This window comes from Tiliqua scincoides, chromosome 4 (genome assembly GCF_035046505.1).
Source record: "Tiliqua scincoides isolate rTilSci1 chromosome 4, rTilSci1.hap2, whole genome shotgun sequence".
Lineage (NCBI taxonomy): Eukaryota > Metazoa > Chordata > Lepidosauria > Squamata > Scincidae > Tiliqua > Tiliqua scincoides.
This window is the reverse complement of record NC_089824.1, coordinates 96,391,771-96,416,157: the sequence shown is the minus strand read 5'-3', so window position 1 is coordinate 96,416,157 and position 24,387 is coordinate 96,391,771. Positions and strand designations below refer to the sequence as shown.

Genomic DNA, 24,387 nt, shown 5'->3' with positions numbered 1-24,387 from the left:
TTTAAATTGTTGTGGTTTTTTTTAACCCAGCTGCTGAAAATGGCCATTCCTGGAATCCACGCAAATACCGAATTTTGCAAGAAACAAAGTCATACAAAGTTCGGGGTCCACCCAGCTCCAAAAGTGACCAGAGTTGTTCTGAGCCCTGTGGATACCATGCGCAACCTCCACAGACTTCAAAATGGCCTCCAGAGGTCCTAGAAGGACACTTGCAGTTTTTGCCCAAAAACTAGAAATGCCTCTCTGGGACCTCTGGAGGCCTTTCTGAGGCCCATGGAGGCTACGCGTAGCCTCCAAAGGCCTCAGATAAACCTCTGGAGAAATGGCCTCTCTCTGCAGCCTCCACGAGCCTCAGAAAGGCCTCTGGAGGTCCTAGAGAGGCACTTGTGGTTTTTGTGCAAAAACTGGAAGTGCCTTTCCTGGAATTCCGGAGGCCATTTCTACGACCTGTGTGTGGCCTCCATTGGCCTCAGAAGAGCCTCCAGAGGGCTCAGGTGGGGCCATGTCTGGCCATGCAGGTCCTGGAGACTCATGTTGAGCCAGATTCACGAATAGAAATTTTGTGAATAAAGAGAACATAAGAACAGCCCTGCTGGATTAGGCCATAGGCCCATCTAGTCCAACTTCCTGTATCTCACAGCGGCCCACCAAATGCCCCAGGGAGCACACCAGATAACAAGAAACCTGCATCCTGGTGCTCTCCCTTGCATCTGACATAGCCAATTTCTAAAATCACATCATGGCTTGTAACCCGTAATGAATTTTTCCTCCAGAAATTTGTCCAATCCCATTTTAAAGGCATCTAGGCCAGATGCCATCACCACATCCTGTGGCAAGGAGTTCCACAGACCAACCACACACTGAGTAAAGAAATATTTTCTTTTGTCTGTCCTAATCCTCCCAACACTCAATTTTAGTGGATGTCCCCTAGTTCTGGTGTTATGTGAGAGTCTAAAGAGCATCTCTCTATCCAGTTTATCCTTCCTGTGCATAATTTTGTATGGCTCCACCTATATTTTCTTTTGCACTGTTAATCTCCTGATAAAGCCTTGCCTCTAGCATTCATAAAATTTTTAATATTCTATTTAGATGATATGAACTGGAATGCTTTGGAATGGGATCGAGCAGCAGAAGAGCTTACTTGGGAGAGGGTGAGTAAGACTTGCATATTTCAGAAATCCTGTTTGCTTTTAGGCATGCTATTGTATCCGCATTCTTCAAGGGGCAGCTCCACTTGGGAGAGTTCTGGAAAGGCCAGGTGGGTTCCTGGGTCTGACTGGTCTAGGGTTTTTAGTCTAACAACAGAGTAACAAATGAAACAAAAGAATCAAGGTCCCTTTATGCTTCTTGGCTGGGTTACTACTCTCATTCTTCTGGCTAATATTGCAGTGCCCTGATGTTAGGTGGACACTCTTCAGCCAAGATACTGTCCTGGGAAAGGCCTGCTGGGCTATCACAGTGCCAAGGATACATGTTGACTTATTGTTTTTGTGAGGTCAAGTGTTAAGCGGTTTGAAAATCCCTTTGAGGCTGCCCTCTGGCCTTGCCTTGACTGGGGAGCAGTCCAGGTTGGCAACTTCCTGTGACCCTGCTGGCAACGAATTTCCAGGGAGTTAAGAGGTCTTGGGATTGGACTACTGGTTCAGTGCTACCTTCTCTTGGAAGGTGGTTTTCCTTCTTCCTTGAATTGGTTCTTCCTGCACCTTTCTCTGGCCTCTTCATGCTCCTCCATTATGGTTGCTTATTGTACCAGGGAGGCTTGATGCCTTAACTTTTTCTTCTGTCCCTTGTCTTGACTGTGAAACCTACTCTGAATACAGATAATGTTGGCTACTGACAGTGAAATTATCTCTTGTTTCTAGATGCTTGGGCTGGATGGATCCCTGGTTTTTTTAGTAAGTTAAATCTTACTGTATTGAGTGTTCTTTGAGACTAGATTATGTTTTGTTTTGCCTTTAGGTCTAAGAAGTAGAACCAAATATATGTTGCCCCTGGAAAAGTTTAACACATTTTCTAATTAAATCATTTGAATACATTACACACTTCGGTGTAGCTATGTTAGCTAATTTGAGGTTTTTTTAATATGACAGCTTAAACTCACACTAGTCTTTGCCCTACTGTGAGCAATGATGATGTAAATATGCAGGTCCTTTCAGCAAAAGCTTTTCACTAATTTTTGTTCCAGCAAAGTCAAGATTTCATTGCAAACTGGCTAGGAGAGGAGGAAAGAAATGTAGAGATATTGATGAGGACACTATAGAAGATATTCAGGTTGCTTGTCAAGCACTTCTGATTTTCTTTTTCCCTATCGCTCTCTTTTAGGAGCATGTATTCTGGGTGGTGTCACTAAACACACTATTCATACTTGTCTTTGGTAAGTGACTATATTTTCAACTCTTTTAAATGTTTGATTGCAGACAAAAAATCTTGTTTAAAAAAAAAGCACAGAAATACTTCAGATGTACAAACTTTTAATGTGTGTAAGTCTTAAATATATTGCCATACTTAATTGTATTATTTGACACCCTAGCTCAAAGCTCTTATTTTCCAATTGTCTTCTTCCATTATCATCATCCCAGACCCACAGCAGTGAAGCATGTGAATGCCTCTGTAGTCTTTTACAAAGAGAGATAATGGCCAAACACCCACAAGACTACCTTTCTTCTACCGTTTTTTTTAAACTTTCCTCAAATGGCATACAATCCCCCCTTCCTGCACATTCCTACCTCTAGATCAGCAGTCTCTAAACGGGAGACCACTTGTGCTGCAAACAGCCTCCCTGGTGCGACTGAGGCTTGGCATTCTGCCAGGGAGGCTTCCATTGTTGCCGCTAATTACCCCCCATGTTCACTGTGTCCCACTGCGTCTACCAGGAAATCCTAGCACAGAACCTTCTGGGGAAGTAGAAAGCAGAAGTGGCGGGGTGGAGCGAACATGGGAGGTGATCAGCGGCGACAATGGAAGCCTCCCTGGCAGAATGCCAAGCCTCAGTCGTTTAAACATTAAACTTCACTATTTGATTTTTAAATCATATTTGCTAAATGAAAGAGAAGAAATTAAAGGAATTAGTGTTAATTGTCCATTAGAATGCTTTGGTGGGGAGGGGCAGTACAATAACCACAGTGTATATCGCACTTACTATGTCAAATGATTTTAAACAATTAATTTACTCTAGAAGTGGGCTTCTGATGTTGTCTGAACTTCCATTTTCATACCAATACATGAATGTATAGGAATGCACTTGGAGCAAAGTCAGTTCAAATTTAAAGGTACAAAAACAATTTTTATTGGATTCTAGGCTTTGTGGGGTCCTTATACTATGTCAAGTGCAGTAAAATCCACACAACAGTACTTATTGTGTGAATGTTGCAGTATTTCTTGTTCATGTACTGACCAAGCAGAATGAATACACAAATATTTGTATCTTTCGCTAGCTGATGAAAAATTTCAGCTGGCCTGCCCATGATGCAATCAATGACATTCACATTGAATGGTGGATTGGGGGAACAGCAAACAGCCACCTCCTCCTAGTAAACCACCAATGGAGCCAGCTTCCTTACCCTACTCCATTCAGGCCCTTTAAACAAAAGCACAAAATGTGGAGCATGCTGGGAGCATATTAGAGACTTGTCAAAATGAGTCATTTCCATTCATATTTTGTCTTTTTTCCCCCTAGCATTTTGTCCTTATCACATTGGTCACTTCTCTATCGTTGGGCTGGGGTTTGAAGAATATGTAAGTATTTTCATTTGTTTCTAGTGAAAATGTGAATTTTTTAGTGAAACCATAGAATAGGGTTCCATAAACCTGCTTGTCAGTGAGTACCCCCTCCTCAGTTGGCATGTGCCCCTGTACTTTCTACAAAAGTATTGTTCATTGGAGAGAAATTACCCCTCATTTTCTCCAGTGAGAACTTAAGGGGAGGAGAGGAGAGGTTATTTCTTTTCCTTCTTGCAAAGGAAGAGGTGTTTTCCCTTCTTAAAAGCAGGTGAGATAGTTGTCACAGGATTTGAGAAAGAAATGGGTCAGTGGCTAGTAAGACAAGCCAAAATTTGTGTATCCTTCTTTTTAAAAGTCAAATGAATAATATCTTTTGTACCTAATAACTGTATTACTGTAATTTGACTTTTGGTATTAAGATTACCTGTATATGTAATTTTTAGATGTATGCTACCTAGCCCAGGAGCGTCAAACATAAGTCCTGTGGGCTTCATGCAGCCCCTGGAAGCAATTTCTTCTGCCCCTATTATAAATAGAATCTCCCAGCTTAATAATTGGGATCTCTTGTATCTTGAAAATATGAGCAACATTTACACATCTTCTCTTCTGTCATTTGCAACTAATGAGTTTCTATGTGAAAACAGAGTGCTTATTTCTGGCCATCATCTGCTTAATGATATCACTTCCTGCTTAACGATGTCACTTCTGGCCTTCAGAAGGCAGCATGAATGCTAACTTCAGCCCTCTGTACAAAAGGAGTTTGACACCCCTGATCTAGTCATTTTTGTAGCTGTATTCTGTGCCTATGGCAATTGTAAATGGTATCGAAATGTTTAAGAATAACATAAAAATTTAATAGAAATATTTAGTATTCTTGATTGATTCTACTCCATTGATTTGTGGGATGCTTTAAAAGCCTTCATTCTCTAAAAATACAGGTTTTTTATCTCAAGGAATCTGTGTTTTTGTTTCCTTCAGGTTCAAGCATCTCATTTTGAAGGCCTAATCACAACAATCGTTGGCTATGTGCTGCTGGCAATCTCATTAATTGTTTGTCATGTATCCTTCCAAAAGTGTCATTGTGCCCATCTATGCAATATTTGATCTATGGATGATTACTATAAATAAATTACTCTAAGAACTGAAAGGAATTTTCTTTTTCTGCCTCTGTTAAGGTACTAGCCTAGGATAGATGCATAGCTGAGATCTCCTAATTGCATTTAAAAGATTAGGATTAGGTCACAGGATTGTCCTAATCCTGTTGTAGCATGAAATCCTACTGCCTTTCCCCATGTGCCTTAATTGCAGTTAAACATTGCATCAGCACCAGTGTTACACGCTGTTAAGCAAACTAGGCTTGCTTCTTAGCAAGGGTTTGATACTGGCTTCAAAATCTGGTTTCAAGTCCAATGTGTGCATATTACTTTTTTTAAGGAACCAACCTCAAGAGGTATCTGATATGAATATTGATGCTGATGTACCAATTAAAGGTATGAATTTGCGGTAGGGGTTGACAGAGAGTCTGCAATTCTGTGACCCATTTCTAATCTTTTCCTTGTAGCTAAGAAATATCTAATGTTAGGTCTACGCTGGCTTTATGTCGTCTTTGTAAATATCTGCATTTGTTAAACTCTGCTTAAATCTGTATCCCTGGTTGTATAATGAAAAATTAGCTGCTTGTGGAGAAGGATATTTGTACCAATACTATAGTTCTGTGTGCGTGCTCTTGAACTCCATGGGACTTGTCTCTAAGTTAACACACACTCAATCGAGTATGTGTTCTCACACCAATCATTTTTTATTTAACAAACCAGTTTCTAGGCAAGAGATTGGAGGATTCCCTGCCCACGTTTTACCCCATCTCTCTATTTTGGGGTTTCGTGTCTAACTTGCAGCTAAAGTTCCTGTATAGATTTCTGTTTCTTACTTCTGATGCAGATTTTGAAATTAAATGTGGCTTAGTTAGGAAAAGTCATGACATCATTGCCAATTTGTGAAGCATCACACAAGAAAGCATCACATTATCCCACTGTTGTTGAATACTTCAGCTTGTTTCCGACTTCAGCACATTTTGTTGCCCAACAGTCTTTCACTTGAACTTCTTCCCTCTCCCCCATAAACAGCATATACCTGAGAGCTTTATGTTTCTTAACTGTTGTTATATAGGGCTTGGCTGCACTTGTAAAATTCCAGAGATCACGTCGTTTGCTTGGGGTATGCTATATAGTTGTCAAGGTAAGTTTTTAATGGAAGATGCTTTTGTTTGATGAAATAAATTGATACACAGTAATTGAACTAATTTTTTAGCTTTGCCTTTTTTCTCTGAAGGTGTCCTTATTAGTGGTAGTCGAAATTGGAGTTTTCCCCCTCATCTGTGGCTGGTGGCTAGACATCTGTTCTCTGGTAAGACTAGTGGGGGGCTGCTATTTTGCACTATATTTTAAAGGGGAAGTCATACTCAAAGAATAGGATTATGCAGATATTGTGGCTGCAATCCTATACATACTTTCTTGGGAATAAACTCCGCAGAACATAGTGAGACTTATTTCTGAGTAATAATGCATAAGGCCTTAGCGACTATTAAACCCTTTTAAACCACTTGTAAACCTTTTAAGTAAATATTAGTTGAATTTGCTGAAAAAATGGTTGCATATCTTGCCTGAAATTTAGCAGTTGTAATTCTTTCTTTTATATAAAGCAATGCATTTTGAAGTTCATGTTTTATGATAAAACATAGTTCAATTCTGTTAGATTGAAAAATTGTACCCAAGTTTTACTTTGTTACCTTTTTCATAGGAAATGTTTGATGCTACTTTGAAGGATAGAGAGTTAAGCTTTCAGTCTGCTCCTGGCACTACAATGTTCCTACACTGGTTAGTAGGAATGGTTTATGTCTTCTACTTTGCATCATTCATCCTTTTACTGAGAGAGGTAAGTTCTAATTTGCATGTTCAGGGTCAGATTTCCTGAACACACACTCAGGAAAAGTTAAAAAGTTGATGATTTTTTCATTTGTATATTTTCATAAAGCCTTTTGATATTTAACTTAATTTGAAAATAACGTTTTAGAAGAAACATTTTAGAAATAACTGAAGAAAAAAAGATGTCTGATGGCACTGCCACTTGGTTTAATGGTTGGTCATGTAGAATGACTGTGTTGAACTCAGTAAAGTAATTCTGATTTTTACTTATGAAACACAGTAATTCCTGGTTCCATATTGCTCTGGTTTCTTATTGTACTTTGAAGCAATAATACCTTTTATTTGATACTACACAACCCATATTTGGTGTGACTTTAGCAAAATAAAACATGTCATTAACTTAATCACTGAGCATCATTTTGCTTTTTAATTAATCAGTCTGTGAGGATGAGTCTGCCACTGTAAAAATTTGTAGACTGCACAACCTGATTAATAGATTGATACTACTGAGGTGTTTGTTTCAGTAATAGTCCCATGAAGGTATGTTTGCTGGCAAGGTAATACTCTTGTCTACTCGTCTTTCACACCCCTGTCATGCATGTGTGGTGTCTCTAGTTCCATCACTTGAGCTGTTAATAAGTAATTTCCCTCCCTACTCTAACAGTGTATATTTAGTTGGGGTCTATAATGGCTTGTTTTAAAAATGGTTGAATGGAGGTAATGAGTCCTGTGGTTTGCCTCAGGCCATATTAAAAATTAACCTTTTAATGTGGGGAGTTCTTCAGCTTCTAAATATCAGCCTGCCTGCACTTTCCTTTCAAATTTTAATTTTTCTTCTCAGGTTTTGAGACCAGGAGTCCTTTGGTTTCTGAGGAATTTAAATGATCCAGACTTTAACCCAGTGCAAGAAATGATTCACTTGCCTATTTATAGACATCTCAGGAGGTTTATTTTATCAGTGGTAAGGTCATCTTCCTAGTATGTCTCTTTAATATATTAATATTGCAATTGATTTTATAGTCAAATACTGTGGTGTGTAGGTGAGGAAATGTAGGTTGCATCAGCAGCAGATTAAAGGGGAGCAAGAGGGTGAAGGATTTGAGGTGCACTTCACCCAAGTCTGCTACTGCCTCCCTCCAGCCTGCCAAGGAAGCACCCTACTGATCCAATTTCAGCCTCTAAAAACAAGTGGAAGGTGGATCACTTGCCTCCTTACTTTGCTCCTGGCATGGTTTCTTCAGGTGGAAGCACAGGACTTCCAATTTGATTTACAGGGACCATATGAACAAAGAAGCTCCTTCACACTTCTGCAGTTGATGAAACTGCTCCTCGAGCTTGGTAAGTGGCTGCTTTAAAATAAAAAAAATTGAGCACAGCCAGCAAACCAGAGATGGCATTGGTTATTGTTCTGGGTTGCACCACTGCTGAGATTCTGCCTAGGAAGTACCCCCGTGTCTGCGTATCTCGCATCCATAGGTTCACTTATCTGCGGATCAGGTCCTGGTGCCCCCCCACGCGCGTACCTTCTCCAGAGGTGAGGAGAGCTTTGCTTCTCTTGCCTCTGGAGGGGCTTCTGAGCTCAGCAGAGGCCGAGGACATCACTCTGCTGAGCTCAGGCTGAAATGGAACCACCACAGATAAAGGGGCATGCCTGTAAATGCTTTCTTTGTTTTACAAGATGAGTTTGCATACTGTACCTGCTTCAGTGTTTTGGATGCCACTGACACTAATGGTATCCAAGCTTGGTTCCAGAAGCACATCATTATTCATAAGTGGAGAGTGGATAGTCCTGGTGGGCTTGTAAAATAATGCTTTTTGCTGTAAACAGAAGTGGTGTTACTGAAGCAAGAAAGGTACGAACAAATTATGCTCCCCCTGTATTACACGCAATAGAAATCAGTTGTAATGGTTATGAATGAAGATGTGAAGTGCGTCTGGCAATTGTTACTGTTTGGTTTTTTTATAATGTGCAGTATTTTGTGAACCATCTTTTAATATACAGATCTCAGATGTAACTGTCAATTTTGTCACCTGTTTTAAGTTTAGAGCTTTTGGTATCCAAGAAAACGTTATCCTGCTTCAATAATATATTTTCTCTTTTCATTTTTAAACGTTATGTAAACAGATTTTAAAACACTCTTGGTGCATCTTATACCTGATTTTTCTCTATGTGGGTCATGACTGCAGATAATTTATCCAAGTGCCAATTCACTCTATGACACTTGTCTGTTTGTATTTCTCTTTGCATCTCATGCTACTGGCCTGTTTTCAGTGGGACTTGTGAACTATCAAATTGGGATTACACTGCAGCAATCTCTTTGATCAAGGAAGTTCCAAAGTGTGCCTTGAGGTTGTTGCTGCTGAACTCTGATTTGCTGATTCACAAGTGGTTGTGTTTATGTGAGTAGATGACTTGGCATGCTGAAAAGGTAAATAAATATTCAAAATAATATTGCCTTTCAGACAGTTCTCAAAATTGTGGTTTGAAGGACTAAAAACAAGCTCTGGGCTCCTATTCTCCTCTCATTCGCTGCACTGGTTCCTGTTTAGTGCTATCCATGGTGACAGCTGACAGTCCAATCCTATGCATGTCTACTCAGAAGCAAGTCCCATTAGAATCAGTGAAGCTTACTCCCGGGAAAGTGTGAATAGGATTGTAGCCTGAGTTGGCAAACTATAGCTAGCATTTGCTCTGCAACACAGAAGCAGAAACTGTTATTCAAAGTGGATTACTGATTCCGTTTGGGAGCCAATCTCTCACTTGTGCAGCTTGATTGAAATGTCATAGTGAGCTGTGGTTAGCACGAAACAGGAACCACAGCAGGACATGTAGGAGAACCAAGTGTCCAAGCCTGTGACTTGCTTCTTCAAACTGGTTTATACGAGTTTTACTAGGTTTTGAACAGACCTTAAAATAAGACTTTGTGTACAACACAAACTACACTGTGTGTTTCTTGTTGCAGATTGTCTTCGGATCAATTGTCTTGCTCATGCTCTGGCTTCCTATACGAATTATTAAATATCTGCTACCCAATTTTCTTCCATATAATGTAATGCTCTACAGGTAAGATGACTTAGATTCTGAAATAGCTTTTAGTCTTCTGCTAACTCTGACTCTATGATTATAAATACATTTTTATATGCCAAATGAACTGCTGGTTGTGTAGTTGTTACTTATGGGCCAGATAAACAGTATGTTCTGATAAAAAAGCTTATTTTTTTCAACCAAAGGCTTTTCTCAGGTTTTTTCCTCCTGTGAAGATCGAACATCATTTATGTGACTACTACATGTGCTATCTATGTCTAGTTTGAGTCATTCTGACAATGGGAAACTTAATTTTCAAATTTTATTTTTGAAGGAATTCCCCTTTGCATTCACAAGCCACAAAATGATTTAGCAGTGTATTTAAAAAATCTTAATTTATTAATATATAATTGCCAAATATAATTCATGTGACAGAGTTAGTTGTTGCTTATATTGGTTCTACTACTTTTCTTTTATTCACACAGTGATGCTCCTGTGAGTGAACTTTCCCTTGAACTACTTTTGCTTCAAGTAGTACTTCCAGCTTTGCTGGAACAAGGACATACAAGGCAGTGGTTAAAGGGTCTTGTACGAGCATGGACTGTTACTGCTGGGTACTTACTGTAAGTGTAATAATAATGTAATAATACCAGTATTATTTACCAGTGTAAATAACTCCACCCAAATTAGCTTTCTAAATGGAGTGTTAGGTAGTAAGCATTTATAGTAGAATGCAGATGTTTGTAGTGATTATTCATGGTATAAAAGTCAGTCTGTAAATATCACAATGGCAAGCATAGAAAGTAGCCTTATACCAAGTGAAGCCATTGGTCCATCTAGCTCAGTTTTGTTGATACTGACTGGCAGCCACTGTCCAGGTTTCAGACAGGAATTATTCTCTTCCATACCTGGAAGTGCCAGGGATTGAACTGGGGACATTCAAGCAAAGCAGTTGTTCTGTCACTGAATTAGCTAATAGGTGTGCAGCAATACTAATATGTTATCTGTGGTGTGGTTGGGCAGGAGGGAAAATCATGTTAATTAAAAAAAATAAACAGCATTCTTTGTTTCTTTTGTAGTCTTACTATAAAACCTTGAGCTTGTTGGGGTTAATATATCCTCCTGGGTGATCTTCCATGACTATTATATATTAGTAAGGCAAAAAATCTTACTCCAGGTATTTTGTTCTCTGAAGGCCTGTTTGATGGATACTCAGAACAGGGCCATCTCAGTAGTGACTCCTGTGGAACTTGCTCTCCTGGAAGGGTTGCCAAGGACCTTCACATTCTTTCAAGGCCATAGTATATAAGATATTTAAAATATGAAAATTGTATTTTGAGCATTTGAAAGCTTGATATACAGCCTTTGAGGGTTGGCATGACAATTTCTTTATTAATTAATTAGTGCTTCCTAAACTTAATGGGCTTGTGATGCCCTTCGCTTGGAACCTGGAAGTAAGTAATGATATGAAACATGATGATACTGCCACCTCTGGGTTCAGAGACCAACTATGACCTTATAAACAGTGGTAGAAGGCTCAAGGTGGGCAGGCGGGCCTTTTCAAGCGTGAAAACTGCCCACTGTGCCACTACTCTGCTACTGCTTGTAGGGTTGCAGTGTAGTCTTGCTGCTGGGCAGCAGGCATCCTACAATGCTGCTGTGATTGCCTCGTGATGCCCCAGGGCATCGCAGTATACACTTTGGAAAGCTCTGGTATAGGACATTGGAGTTCAGTGGCCTAGGATGTGCTAACCAATTTGAATATAATGCATATATTGTTCTGGTCAAATATATTTAATGTATCATTTGCTCGTTCTGTGTGTATTCTTTCTGTGCTTTAGTTTGTAAATCTTTCTTTTACTTCTCAAAAATACCACAGTAATGATGATTTTGCCTTCCCTTGTAGCCGGTTTGAATTATAGTCCTTGAGGCTTGTGAACTTCATCTCTGTTTTGAATCTGTTATTCTGTTTGTTTTGGAGGGAAGTTTCATTTAGTTGATGTGAGGTCTTTGATGCCAGGCTTTATATGTATGTCAAACTGAGAAAGCAAAACAACAAGTTCATCACTGTATATACTCATGTATAAATTGAAAAATTTATGCCTTAAAATTAACCCTAAAAACATGGGTTGATTTATACACTGATCAATACGGCAAATAAAGCATCTAAGTGCAGGTGCCTGTTGATGGGACTGGGCTGCGAAGCAGGATTCGGGGCGGTGGTGAAAAAAGGAACAATTTTTCTTATCAGTATTTGCTCTGAGGTAGCAACAGAATGCAAACAAAAAAAAAGTAGCTATTTTAGCTTCTTCACCAAACAGGAAAAAAAGTGAAGGCGTTTATGGAAATTGTAGTATGTATGAGGCCTGCTACTATGGAAGCACAGCACTGTACTCCTCAAGAAGCCTAGAACATCCATAAGCACCTTCATCTCCCTTCCTGTTAGGAGAAGAATGTAAAATGGCTCCTTTTTTTCTTTTTGCTGCTGCCTCAGAACAGTTCCTGGCAAGTCATTTTCAAAGCATTTTCATGCACCCCTCAGTTTTACCCCTGGCATCTGGGGGTCATAGAAAATTCAACTATTTTTGACTCAAAACCTGCCCTTGACTTATCTGTGAGATGGACTTATACTCGAGAGTCTGCGGTATATTATATACACAGTCTATTCTTGGTGTCCATGCACTCCATTCCTGCGTCTTTATCTGCAGGAACAAAGAGTGACTTACCTTGCACCATTTGTGGTCTTTTCTCACCAATCCATGGCCATTCTGAAGCGATCCCAGCATCCGCGGCAGCCATTCTGAAGCCATCTGCACTGGCTGCTGTGAAGGCATTTGTGCCAATTTGGTTTTCCCAATCCCATTGATCCCATAGGATCAGTGATTCCATAACTGTGGATTCAGTATCTGCTGGGTTTTCCATGGAACCTTGCTTCCACAGATACCAAAAAATGACTGTAGTTTTATGTTTATGGTGATAATTTGTTTACATGCATTGAACATTATTTATGTGATGATGATTCCCAACTCTAGATTATAATGTCTAACCCAATTTTCTTACGTCTTTTTCCAGGGATCTACATTCTTACTTACTTGGGGATCAGGAGGAGAATGAAAACAATGCAAACCAACAGCCTAATAACCAACCGGCTCGCAATAATAATGCCATTCCAGTTGTGGGAGAAGGTCTTCATGCAGCCCACCAAGCCATACTACAACAAGGAGGACCTGTTGGTTTCCAGCCTTACCGTAGGCCTTTAAAATTTCCACTCAGGGTAGGTTGTATTAAAATATCTCTGTAAAGCATAGCACAATTCATTAGGATCCTTTTGTTTCTAGTATCCGTAAGAGATAGTTACTAACTCTGTGTTTTTTTGTGAAAGTTTAGTAATTTATTCTTTCTACTTTCCCATATCCACATCCATGTTTGCCGAGCCCTAAAAGGACATTCTTACCAGTTTGGGATATATTGGCATAAAGCTTGTTTGTGTGCGCTCGCACTGGGGTAAACAGCGAAAGGCATGTGCATTTAAGGATGCTAGAGTTAGGAATATTTACTAACTATGAAGACTGTTATCTCAGGAAATACATTGTAGGAAATAGGCTTTACGTGATTTAAAAAGGAAAATGTGTAAATGTAGGTGTTGGGTAAGAACCTTTAGTGCATGGTACTGCATCCTGGTGCAAAACTTGAGCCTTGTTTGCAGATCTTTTCCTCCTGCTGCAACTTAGTGCATGCTCATAAGCATAGGTACGGGTTTTTGTGGCACAGTGGGCCACTACTGGAAGTGAGAGGTTCTCCCCTTTCACTCAATCAAATTATGCTTGCACAAGGAAAAATCATACTTGTTCATGAATAAAGATTCAAGCCTGAACATACTGTGTTAGAAACTGTGCAACATATTCGCATTCTATATTAATCCTGCAACTACAGACAGTATTTTGGTAGTTTTTGGTCTGTACTTCAAGGTGTGTCGGACTATCTGAGTGGATGCTTGAAAATTGATATTAACTTTGGGTATGAAGCTAGCTCAATTCTCAGAAGGTGACAGCATTTGTTCCTTAGAAACTGAGTGCTCTGATAACAGTATCCATGTTTCAGAACTGATATTAAATCAATTCTGCCTTCAGATAACCAGAAATTTTGACACTTGTTCAGATACAGAGTTTGCTACTTAGTCATAAGACATTCGTTTTAAATTATTTTTAAACATGTTAGTTGTATTCCATGAGCGCTGCTACTTTGGACTGGTCAGGCTCCCAAGTAACTAAAATATAATAGGGCTTTTCTAGATGTTATCTTACTGCATTTTTCTTTGTAAATAGGTTAAATTCCTCTGTTCGCAAATCCCCACTTTTTTGCCTTTATTTCAGATATTTCTGTTGGTCGTTTTCATGTGTATAACACTACTCATTGCAAGTCTTATCTGCCTTACATTACCAGGTATGTATTTCACCACATACTTTTAATTTGTCCTAAAGTATCGTCTTGCTTTGAACTGTGAATATTTCTTCTTATGGACGAACACAGTAGCCTACAAATTTATGTTGTTGGTTTTGTGCCATGAAGAGAGGAGTCACCACCTCATCCTTCACTTCAGGCAGCAGAATATCTTGGGTCCATCATGGTGGTGCACCATGGAAAACTGCTGTTGAAGGAAAAGAAGTTTGAAATCCCCTTTGAATTATGGATTAAGTTTCACAGTTGTTTGAATTGTGGTTCTTGTCCTTCTGTGATGATATAGTAGAGTATGTTTCATTCAGTATTTGCTTATTTTGTTGTTGTTAGTGTTTGCTGGTCGCTGGTTGATGTCCTTCTGGACAGGGACTGCCAAAATCCATGAACTGTACACAGCTGCTTGTGGGCTCTATGTCTGCTGGCTAACCATTCGAGCAGTGACTGTGCTTGTTGCGTGGATGCCACAAGGCCGCCAAGTGATTTTTCAGAAAGTGAAGGAATGGTCCCTCATGGTAAGTTGTTGGACAAATTATATTTCTTTAAAATTTGGGTAAGCACTGAGGGAAACAATGCTTGTCAGGTACCACATGCTGTAACTGAGACCAGTATGTCTTAGGTTTGAGAGGGTCTTCAACACAGTGCTCTCTTGTGGGTCTTCCGTAATGTTTGTGGAAGGCCTGCCTTTGTAGTAGCAGCAGCACAAGCTCTATTTACTTTTTCTCTAGAGCTGCTCTTGGTGGTCTGTCTCCATTTCCTTTCCACACACACAATGCCTCTGGTGTAGTGTTATTCTAGGGCAGTGGTGGCGAACCTATGGCACGCATGCCAGAGGGGGCACTCCGCGCCGTCTTGGTGGGCACCTGGAGGCAGGCAGTCTGGAGAGGGGCACTGAAGCTGCATGTCACTTTAAAGAAAACAGAGACTTTTTCTGAGCCTCCATAGGTAGGAAAGGGCGGGCTGCTTCCCTCCCCCCTGAGCTCACTGCCTTCCTCTCCCATTGCCCCACCTGTCTCAAGTTTGTTTCCCTTTTCAGTTTCGACCACTCTGCAGGCTTAGTCCCTGTTCTCCAGCAGGCTTAGCCAATCAGCATCCAGCAGGCTCCTGGCTTTTTCTGTTAGAATGGCTCAGGGCCCTTCACTTGCTGACCGCCAGCCAATCCTGAGCCGCCCTCCTCAGCCATTGCAAGCCTTTGCAGCCCGCCTTTCCGTGAGCAGCTCCCCATTCAGCGCCAGGAGAGGCTTTTCCTCCACAGGAAAGGCGCAGCTGGGGGTGAACAGCGCAGGCAGAGACAAGTCCTGCGTGTCTACTCATAAGTAAGCCCCATTACAGTGGATGAGGCTTACTCCCAGGAAAGAGTGGCTGGGATTGGAGCCTTGGAGCCCACTCTTGTGCATGTCTACTCAGAAGTAAACCCCATTAGAATCAATGAGGCTTACTCCTAGGAAAAAGTGGCTGGGATTGCAGCCTTAGAGCCCACTTCTGTGGGTGGGGCTTTTTTTAAAAAAAAAAATTTCTTGTTTGTTTGTGAAAATGAGCAGTGGCAAGGTCTTGCAGCCACCCTCTCCCTGCCAATATTTGTTTACCCAGCATGTAATTAGTCTGTGGAACTCTTTGCCACAGGAAACAGTGGTGACAACTCGCCTAGAAGCCTTTAAGAAGGGATTGGACAATTCTAGAGGAAAAGTTCATTAAGGGTTACAAGTAATAGTGGGTAAAAGATGTTAAAGTATGAGTTGTTTTTTCTAAACTAAAACCTCAGTATTCAGGTTAAATTGCTGTGTTGGCACTTCATGATAAATAAGTGGGTTTTGGGTTGCAGTTTGGGCACTCGGTCGCTAAAAGGTTCACCATCACTGTTCTAGGGCATTGGGGGGGCGACAGTGGGAGCTATTTTGTTTTTTCTCCACAATGCAAAATTACATGGGGGGGGGGGGATGGCAGCTACCAGCTGAATTGTGGCTGGGCTTAATCCTCACAATGCATTGGCAGTGGTACAGAGGCTCCAGCAACAGTGGCTGTTGTTACAAGGTCTGTACTGTACTGCTCCCTCAAAAAGATGAAAGCAGTAAAAGAAAAAATAGTGCAGTCGTTTTAAAAAAAAAAAAAAAAAGATAAACACTTTCCCCAAGACTTGGTGCTTCTCTTACAACATTTAAAAGTACAAATTAAAAATGGTTTAATACGACATTGTCAATAAATGCAACTCTCTTTACTCCCTTTTCAGATAATGAAGACTTTGATAGTTGCTATATTGCTGGCTGGCGTAGTTCCACTTTTGCTCGGACTTTTATTTGAGCTGGTTATTGTTGCCCCTTTGAGAGTTCCCTTGGATCAGACACCTTTATTCTATCCATGGCAGGTCAGCTCTGTACTATTATTATTACTGTTATTAATAAAAATACCTTTAAGGGTACTTATACTGTTAATATGGTTCACCATGGTTGGCTTTTAAGCTCTAGAGCAGTGGTTCCCAATCTGTGGTTGTGACACTACCCCCCTTAAGGAAGGTAGTGACCCAACTGTGGACCTGTAGGGACAGTTAGTATGGCACTTCTGGGTTCTGCTGCTGCCAAAAGCACATGAGGTAAAAAAAAACAAAAAACACCTTTTTACTCAAAATGCATCTGGCAGTGGCAGCAGCGAAACTCAGAAGTGCTGTACTAATGGTGCCTGGGATCCCTGGTCAGGTTGCTACTCCTTAAGGGGGTAGGTATCCCCCCCCAAAAAAGCGCGTGCCTGCTGAGGGGGGTCAAACCCCAGGTTGGGAAACACTAGAGCATTGCCCTTTGCAATGTATTAAACCACTGGTTCTCATACTGTGGGTTGGACCCAGTGGGACATAAGCTGAATTTTGGTGGGTTGCAAACCTGACAAGCTGATAGCTGACAAGAAAATGTGTTTAGTCCTGGTTGGCAACCTTCAGTCTCGAAAGACTATGGTATAAGCCTACAGCACCCGGTATTCCCAGGTGGTCTCCCATCCAAGTACTAACCAGGCCTGACCCTGCTTAGCTTCTGAGATCAGATGAGAACGGGCAGGTGCAGGGTAACAGTTGCTGCACCCTATGGTAATCAAAACAGAGCAGCACATGTGCATTTACCCGTGAGTAGGTAAATGTGCCCTGGTCCACTTTGAAGGGCAGGTCAAGGGAATGCAGCACCTCCAGAATGTGGTGTTCCAATCCAATTAATGCAGGCCCAACAAACTCTTGAGAAGGAAGTCCCCCTCCCCCACTCCAAGCTGACAAAATGTATTGAGCCCTATAGAAAGATACAGAGCCACACTGGTGCATTTACTTGCAAGTGGGTGATTATGCGTTGACTCTTATTGAAGGCCAAGTGAAGGGGAACACAAGTTCATCAGAATGGTCCTAATCGGATGAATGTGGAGCTCAGCAAATGCTCCAGAAGGCAGCACCCCATGGTCAAAAGGATTAAAAACAGAAGCTTGAGCTGCTGTTAAAGTGAAACTTTCTTAGTCTCATAAAGCTAGGTGGGTTCTGATAGAATATCATTTTAAAAAATGGGTCCCGGTGCTAAAACGTTAGGGAACTACTGCATTAAACTGAACAATGTGGCCTTATTGCTGTGGACATATTTTAAATAAAACCAATGTAATGTAAAATTGTACACATGTGCCTATAAACTGAGAATATAAACAGCAGTTTATTATTGTGTGGTGTTCTAAATCGGCATTCACCAAACCACAGCCTTCGGGCTGCATCCGGCACAATGCTGAATCCCTCCCCACTGTGAGCAGCGCTTATTGTTCCACTGCAGTGCTCACTTAGAAGCCCCTCTGACTGCCATTGCACAACCCTCTCTGCAGACACATCTGCCCGGAAATCCAGGTGCAAAGCCTGCTGGGACAGTGGGCTACAGATGCGACTTCCAAGAGTGCAATGGCAGTCAGAGGGACTTCTAGTCAGCTGCGCAGCAGAATGTTAAGTGCTGGTCCAGCTGACAACCATTTTTGCACTATGCAGTGGGCGCGAGTTTGAACAACTGCTGTTCTAAATGATGGTAATTGGCATAACCCTATCTGAAGTGACAGATTTTTGAATTATGCAAATACTTTGTTTTATAGATGAAAATAAATGTTTTTCTAGTTTATGATAAAGTTTTCATATGTAGACACTTTTAATGTTTGGGATTCGTTCTTTTGTTTTGAACTAGGACTGGGCACTTGGTGTTCTGCATGCCAAAATAATTGCTGCCATAACTTTAATGGGTCCGCAGTGGTGGCTGAAAACAGTCATTGAACAGGTAAGGAAATATTTTCTTTGCTGGTGTAGGGTTCTCCAACCAGGGCATCATGACACCCCAGCCTGAGAAGCCCTGACTCTGACCCCTTAGGGGGTGGGGGAAGACAGCAACGCAATCCCCAGCATATGCTTATATGCTCATTCCCTTATAAGTACTTTTAGAATATATTATTCTTCATACATTCTGGGTTTTGTTTTATTTCAGGTTTACGCAAATGGAATTCGGAATATTGACTTATACTTTATAATACAGAAACTTGCAGCACCTGTTATCTCGGTCTTGTTACTTTCTCTTTGTGTACCTTACATCATAGCTTCTGGTGCTGTTCCTTTACTAGGTGAGTGCAGATAAGCATTTAGATTTTATCACCTGTTATCTGAACTTGCTTATGGTGAAAAAGTAGCAATAACAAAATTGTCAATATATTGTTAAGAACGCCAAGTGTTGCCCTTGCAATTCAAACTAGTATTCCATCAAATATGTCTTCAGGTATCTACCTATGCATGGATAGCTTCACTTTGTGTATTATGTTTTATGTGTAAACATCTTTGTAAAGGTGTATACAGCAGAGTATTTCATCTGTTGACTTATAGTATATTTTCACTTATCACAGGCAGTACATTCCTTGGCATGCATGTAGTCCTTGAAGTTCTGTTCAGCTGCTGGTGGGCTTTTGGTGAAATTTAGAGAGTCCTAGACTTCCTTTTCAAATAATATACTTCTAATTCTCATAGCTGCAGACAGAAGTTTGTCAGATGCAATGGGAATATGTGCTACATTTGATGACCACAGATAAAAGATGATTCTGAAAAGAGTGCTTCTGGGTTAGCAAAAACAGCTTGTTAAACATGCAAATGGTCATGTGTCAAAAGCTGTGTAAACAAGACATTGGAGAACATTATATTGGGGGAAACTATCTTAAAGAAAATTATCAAGTTACGTTGCAGTAAAAGTTTCTAAAATAGCTACTGTTGAAAATGTCAGGAATCCAATAACACTTTTAGTGCACAATTATTCTAAGGAAAGCATGGCTGCAAACATAAAACATTGAAGATGAACTGATTAACCTGAGATACTTTGCATTTGGGTTTAACTATTACAGCTCAGGAGAATATGGAAGTCATATATCACGTGATTATGGGCAGCTTTAAAATACGCAGCCTGCCAACACACACTGTAGGCTTGTATGCTGTAAAAGCAAGAATATTTTCGCAGTGTAAAGTTCTAAACAATGTTAATGGGTATCTGGGGCCCCCCAATCAGCGGATAACAGAATTCACAGATACCAGATCCATGGATATGGAGACCTGTCTGTATTTGAAATACAAATTCTTAATTCTAACAAATACATCATTTCCTCTTCTGATTAACAGGTGTCACTCCTGAAATGCAAAACCTAGTGCAGCGTCGGATTTATCCTTTTCTGCTCATGGTAGTTGTTTTGATGGGAATTCTATCCTTCCAGATTCGTCAGTTCAAGCGCCTTTATGAACATATTAAAAATGACAAGTGAGTAGTATCGCACCTACATTTAGTAAGATTCATCTGTGTTCGGATGTCTCAGTACGCATTCTTCCTTCTAGTCTTCTAAAGTCTTGTGAAACGATGCACTGAAAATGATGGCCGGGATTCAGAGCACTCTGGAAGTGATTGGTGGCTTTTTCTAAAGCATTGAACTAGTCACTGGGTGACAGGCTGCAGGGTTAAAAGTCAGATTCGGTAAAGATAACTGTTTTCTTGCTTCTCCTAAATCACTGAGAGTGCATTCCTAAGATTGTGCTGGGCCTGTGACAACTCAGGAGCAGGCCATGTTGGCGGAAGGACGCGCTGGCCTGCTCCTGCCAGATTCAGCAGCGGAGGTTGTAAGGAAGTGCCACCTTGGGGATGCCAGTGAGGGGGGATGGAGAGGGCTGGGGAAGGGTATTTACATGGTGGGTGGTGAGCGGGGCAGATCCGGGATACAGCACAGGCTAGGATAGGACTGTGAATACTGTTATTGAAAATGTTAGTAAAATTATAATTTTTATGAACAGATGCATGCAGAAATTATGATGGACAGTGTGCTATGTTGATATACCTATGTCTAGGCACCCTACATTTAAAATTTGGAAAGAGGACTAAGATGTTATAAATATTTGCTACTAACCAAACTTTCAACATGAAATTTTTCTATAGAAGAATTTTTAAAATGTTAACTATATAGTTGCTATTAGGATCTTAACTACTATAAATATGCTTAGCACCAATGAAGTTGTTTTAAAACTGACTAAAGAGAAAACTTTTCAATTTGATCTAGCCATTGTATTAAAAGAATGAAGTTCGTACTATGGAAGTGATGATGGGTATTTTTTTTAACTGTTAAATCCTAGGTACCTTGTTGGTCAACGACTTGTGAATTATGAACGAAAAACTGGTAAACAAGGGACATCGTCACCGCCACCTCAGTCTTCACAAGAATAGAAATGGTCATATGGAATTACTTGATCTTCCCTTGCCTTTGTGTCCTTTTTCATAGACTGGTCTTCATTCTTTGGGTGTCTTTCCCAACAAGCCTTTCAGCAGGGTTTTTATCTTTTAATTTTTGGCTTATTTTCTCATCACATTCAGATAGCAGTCAGAGCTGTGCACCTTTTTATCTGAATTTTCTGAAGTTATCATTGCTGAGATTTGTAAATGTGTAAATAGCAATACCCCAATACCCGAAAAACTTGGATTAAAAATGAATGTTCATTGTACATCTTTAAAAAGAATATTAATTTATTAAATCTAGTTGTCACTTTATTTTGGACTGCTGTTCTATTGACAGATGTGCCACAAAGCAATATTGCAAAAAGGCAAGATGCTTACAAAAAAGAAAAGTTTGATTGCATTTTTATGGTGGCCATGGCCACTGCTAAAATGTAATTTTTGCAATGCGGGGTGGGGGGGCTCCTCAAGCATATAAAATTGAAATGACCATTTCAGTCAGCAGTGAAGTGGCTGTGGCAAGAATACATAAGCTCCATCTTGATTTTTTTTATCATTTTATATAACATAAAATTAGTTGTATATTTTCTATTGCCTGATTATTTTTCTGTGTGTATAAGTTTATAATATTGTACAGTCACTGGTTAATCAAGACAAATGTTTCTCCTGCAGACAACTTTGGCATTGCTTGTACAGCTCTAAGGCATTAATTCCTTGGTACTGGAAGACAGGATTTTGGTGAATTTCTAAGCACTATGGCAGGAATACTTAACACGTACAGTATTTAAAAAGTTTGTGAGAGGAATGTGTTTCCAATGCATAAGATGATATTTCCTTTATATCTTTTGAAGTTATACAGTTTAAATGCTTTCAAGGATTTATTTACTCTGAACAGCAACAGAGAAAGGTAACTGACATATCTGTTCAAGAGCACAGAAAACATAAAGAAAGGAACATGCCACAAAAGACCCTTTTTTCTGAATGATCTGAAACTTTCTTACAACCAAAGCTGCAGATTGTACTATAGACTTTATACCATATTGCATTAAAAATGAACTCCTGTAATTCTGAAAATAGTCAGCATTAATTCTGCATGGCAGTAATGCTAGAGGTTTGTAATGAATTAGTAAATTGTCTGTGGGGAAAGAACCTATATAGTATTAACAGCAGGAAGAGAGAACCAAAAAAAAGAAAAATCAATTTTACAGTGATAGCACCAAACAGAAACCCCTGAATAAAGTTCACTGATTTGATATTTTTGTATATAGAATTATTCCCTGTAAGTAGTAATGCATTTTTAATGTAAGTAATTCTAAGATACAGATATGGAACACTGCTAAAGCTTTAAGTACAGTTCAGTTGTGTGCTTAAAACATGTGATATCCTTTCAAAACCGTGAGAGATTTTTTTCAGGTTTATTGTGAAGAAACACTAATGCTATGCAGTTGTGCGGCCACTCAGGACCGTGTCCCTGAACATAATGTGTAGTTAATTATATATGTGTATTGAATAGAATACCATGGAGTTGTCTGGTGTTTTCAGGGTATGTCTTTGTGCGTTTAAAAAAAAAAAAAAGCAGAGGATTATTGAGAGGAATTTTGTTTCTGCATTTTGTTTTATAATTGTATGTTTTGGAAAGGCAATTGAAGTCTAGATTCCTGACAATCTACACTCATGCCCAATGCTTGGTGTATAATAGAGATGGGACCGGGCTGTCTTGCAAGAGGTCCATCACTGGTATTTTGCAGCATTACCTCATTTTTGGCATTCTGGGCTATAAATGTGTTGATACACTTAAGGTTTTATTTTTGACGTAGTTTTCATTTTTTAAAAGCATAGAAATAAGAAGGTGGCCAAAAACTCTGATTTCTAACTTGCTGTATGCAGGTTTTAATTTTTAGTCTTTCATGCCTCTGATTTTTGGGACATGCAAATGTTAACACATTTCAATATTTATGATGGTGTACTTTTCTGTATGAGAGCATTTTCCTCCCCAATACTGTATTTTCCAGTACCAAATGTGTTCAGTTGCACAAAAATGCGTCCTTGACATTCTTTGGTTTTAAAACAAAAAATTTCAAGCAGTCTTACCACTGGGATATTGCCACCACTGCTGCGCTTCTTCCTGTAGCATTTTGCAGTAATGCAGTATCTTGTAATGTTATGTTTTTATCCCAGACAACCTGGTCTTCAAAGAATATTAAAGTTTATTAAGAAAAAGCCTTAGCACATTCTTTCTTATTGCTGCTGTTTTAAGGTAACTGTGATGAGGAATGCTTAATTGTATTTTATTCTTAAGGGAACTGCAAAACTGTTGAACTCATTCATCATAGTTTAAATGTGGTAGCCCAAGGGTAGGGCTATATGTATTCTCTGTTTATGGATAGAGGTGTTTGTTTCCAGTGAGTAAGATAGGATTGCAGCCTAAGTTTTACTGAACACAAGGAGATTAGTTCTGAGTAAAATAACAGTTTTCGAACACTTCTGCCTATGGAAAAAAATCCAAATTCTTTGCAAAACAACTCTGAATTCTATGATCTGAATTACCAGTTACACAAACTAAACTATTCTGAGCCAGTTTGTTGTGCTTCTGGGGAAGCCCCATCCTATCTTATGCGGGTGCAGCCCACCCTATATCCAGTGTTGGATTTGAGCAGGTGGAGTTTCCCTTACTCCATGTAGTGGCCCAGTCTGCTCAATGGAGCTACTTGGGACTGTGTCGGCTATTCAGCTGGTGCAAAACTGAGTAGCCCTGTGTAGGGCTTTTAGGCCTGGAACAGGTATGCGGTGGAGGCCTCTTTTGCTCTCCCTGCCCACTCCTGGGCCTGAACTGCCACCTCCCTGCCCTCCCCACCCCAAAACATGCTCTCCCCACCTCCAGAACGCCATCCCACCTCCCTTCCCCCTGTCCCTATGCTGCATGGCACAACACCTGCCCCTGTAGCCATTGTGCAGGTACATTGCCCGTGAGGTGGCACTGACCTTCCTGCAAAGCACTTTACAGCACTTTTTTGACAATCGGTGTTGGTGCTGTCTGATCATAGGATTGGTCATTTAAAAGGAGGGAAAAAACCATGCTGTATAACTGATATCTGGCACAAAACCTGAGTACTATTACAGAACAGAGTGTGTGCACAGAACATTCCAGGTCTTAGTTGTAGGATTAGTTTGGGAACATGGTTAGATATTTATGTTTTGTGCAAGAAAGCATCCCCATTCTGTTGAGGTACCTCCATCCTGTTGGGGGGGGGGGATGGCATCCATGTATGCACACATCCCTTTCTACGCATCTCAATTTCCCATCCATGAAAGCCAGTGTTCCTTCTGGCCAGGTGAGTATTGTGACCATATCAGAGACTTCTATACTTTGAAGTAGTTGCTATATGGGAAAGTGACTTTTGTAAAAGGTTTCAATACTTTATATTTGTCTCCAGAACAACTGTGACTAGGTCCAAAGCTCCCAAGTGACCTTTAGACTGATTCTTCTCGAACAGTAGCCTCATGGCAACTGCTTTTGAAACACTGGAGTCAT

General features: G+C 40.2%; 1 protein-coding gene and 1 pseudogene across 1 annotated transcript in view; one reads left to right on the top strand and one right to left on the bottom strand.

Annotated features, from left to right (window-relative positions):
* Nucleotides 1-23,081, top strand: part of MARCHF6 (membrane associated ring-CH-type finger 6) — a 42,994-nt gene extending 19,913 nt beyond the window's left edge. The window contains exons 8-26 of the mRNA XM_066625660.1: nt 1,090-1,151; nt 1,863-1,895; nt 2,323-2,374; nt 3,677-3,735; nt 4,699-4,779; nt 5,887-5,955; nt 6,049-6,123; nt 6,517-6,651; nt 7,483-7,602; nt 9,605-9,705; nt 10,152-10,289; nt 12,739-12,940; nt 14,040-14,109; nt 14,455-14,636; nt 16,349-16,483; nt 18,300-18,389; nt 18,594-18,726; nt 19,763-19,898; nt 20,759-23,081. Coding sequence (XP_066481757.1) covers nt 1,090-1,151; nt 1,863-1,895; nt 2,323-2,374; nt 3,677-3,735; nt 4,699-4,779; nt 5,887-5,955; nt 6,049-6,123; nt 6,517-6,651; nt 7,483-7,602; nt 9,605-9,705; nt 10,152-10,289; nt 12,739-12,940; nt 14,040-14,109; nt 14,455-14,636; nt 16,349-16,483; nt 18,300-18,389; nt 18,594-18,726; nt 19,763-19,898; nt 20,759-20,849 — 1,964 coding nt within the window. The 3' untranslated portion in view covers nt 20,850-23,081. The remainder of the gene's footprint in view (nt 1-1,089; nt 1,152-1,862; nt 1,896-2,322; nt 2,375-3,676; nt 3,736-4,698; nt 4,780-5,886; nt 5,956-6,048; nt 6,124-6,516; nt 6,652-7,482; nt 7,603-9,604; nt 9,706-10,151; nt 10,290-12,738; nt 12,941-14,039; nt 14,110-14,454; nt 14,637-16,348; nt 16,484-18,299; nt 18,390-18,593; nt 18,727-19,762; nt 19,899-20,758) is intronic.
* On the bottom strand, nt 17,068-17,187 carry LOC136650052 (5S ribosomal RNA; annotated as a pseudogene).
* Nucleotides 23,082-24,387: the final 1,306 nt, after the last annotated feature.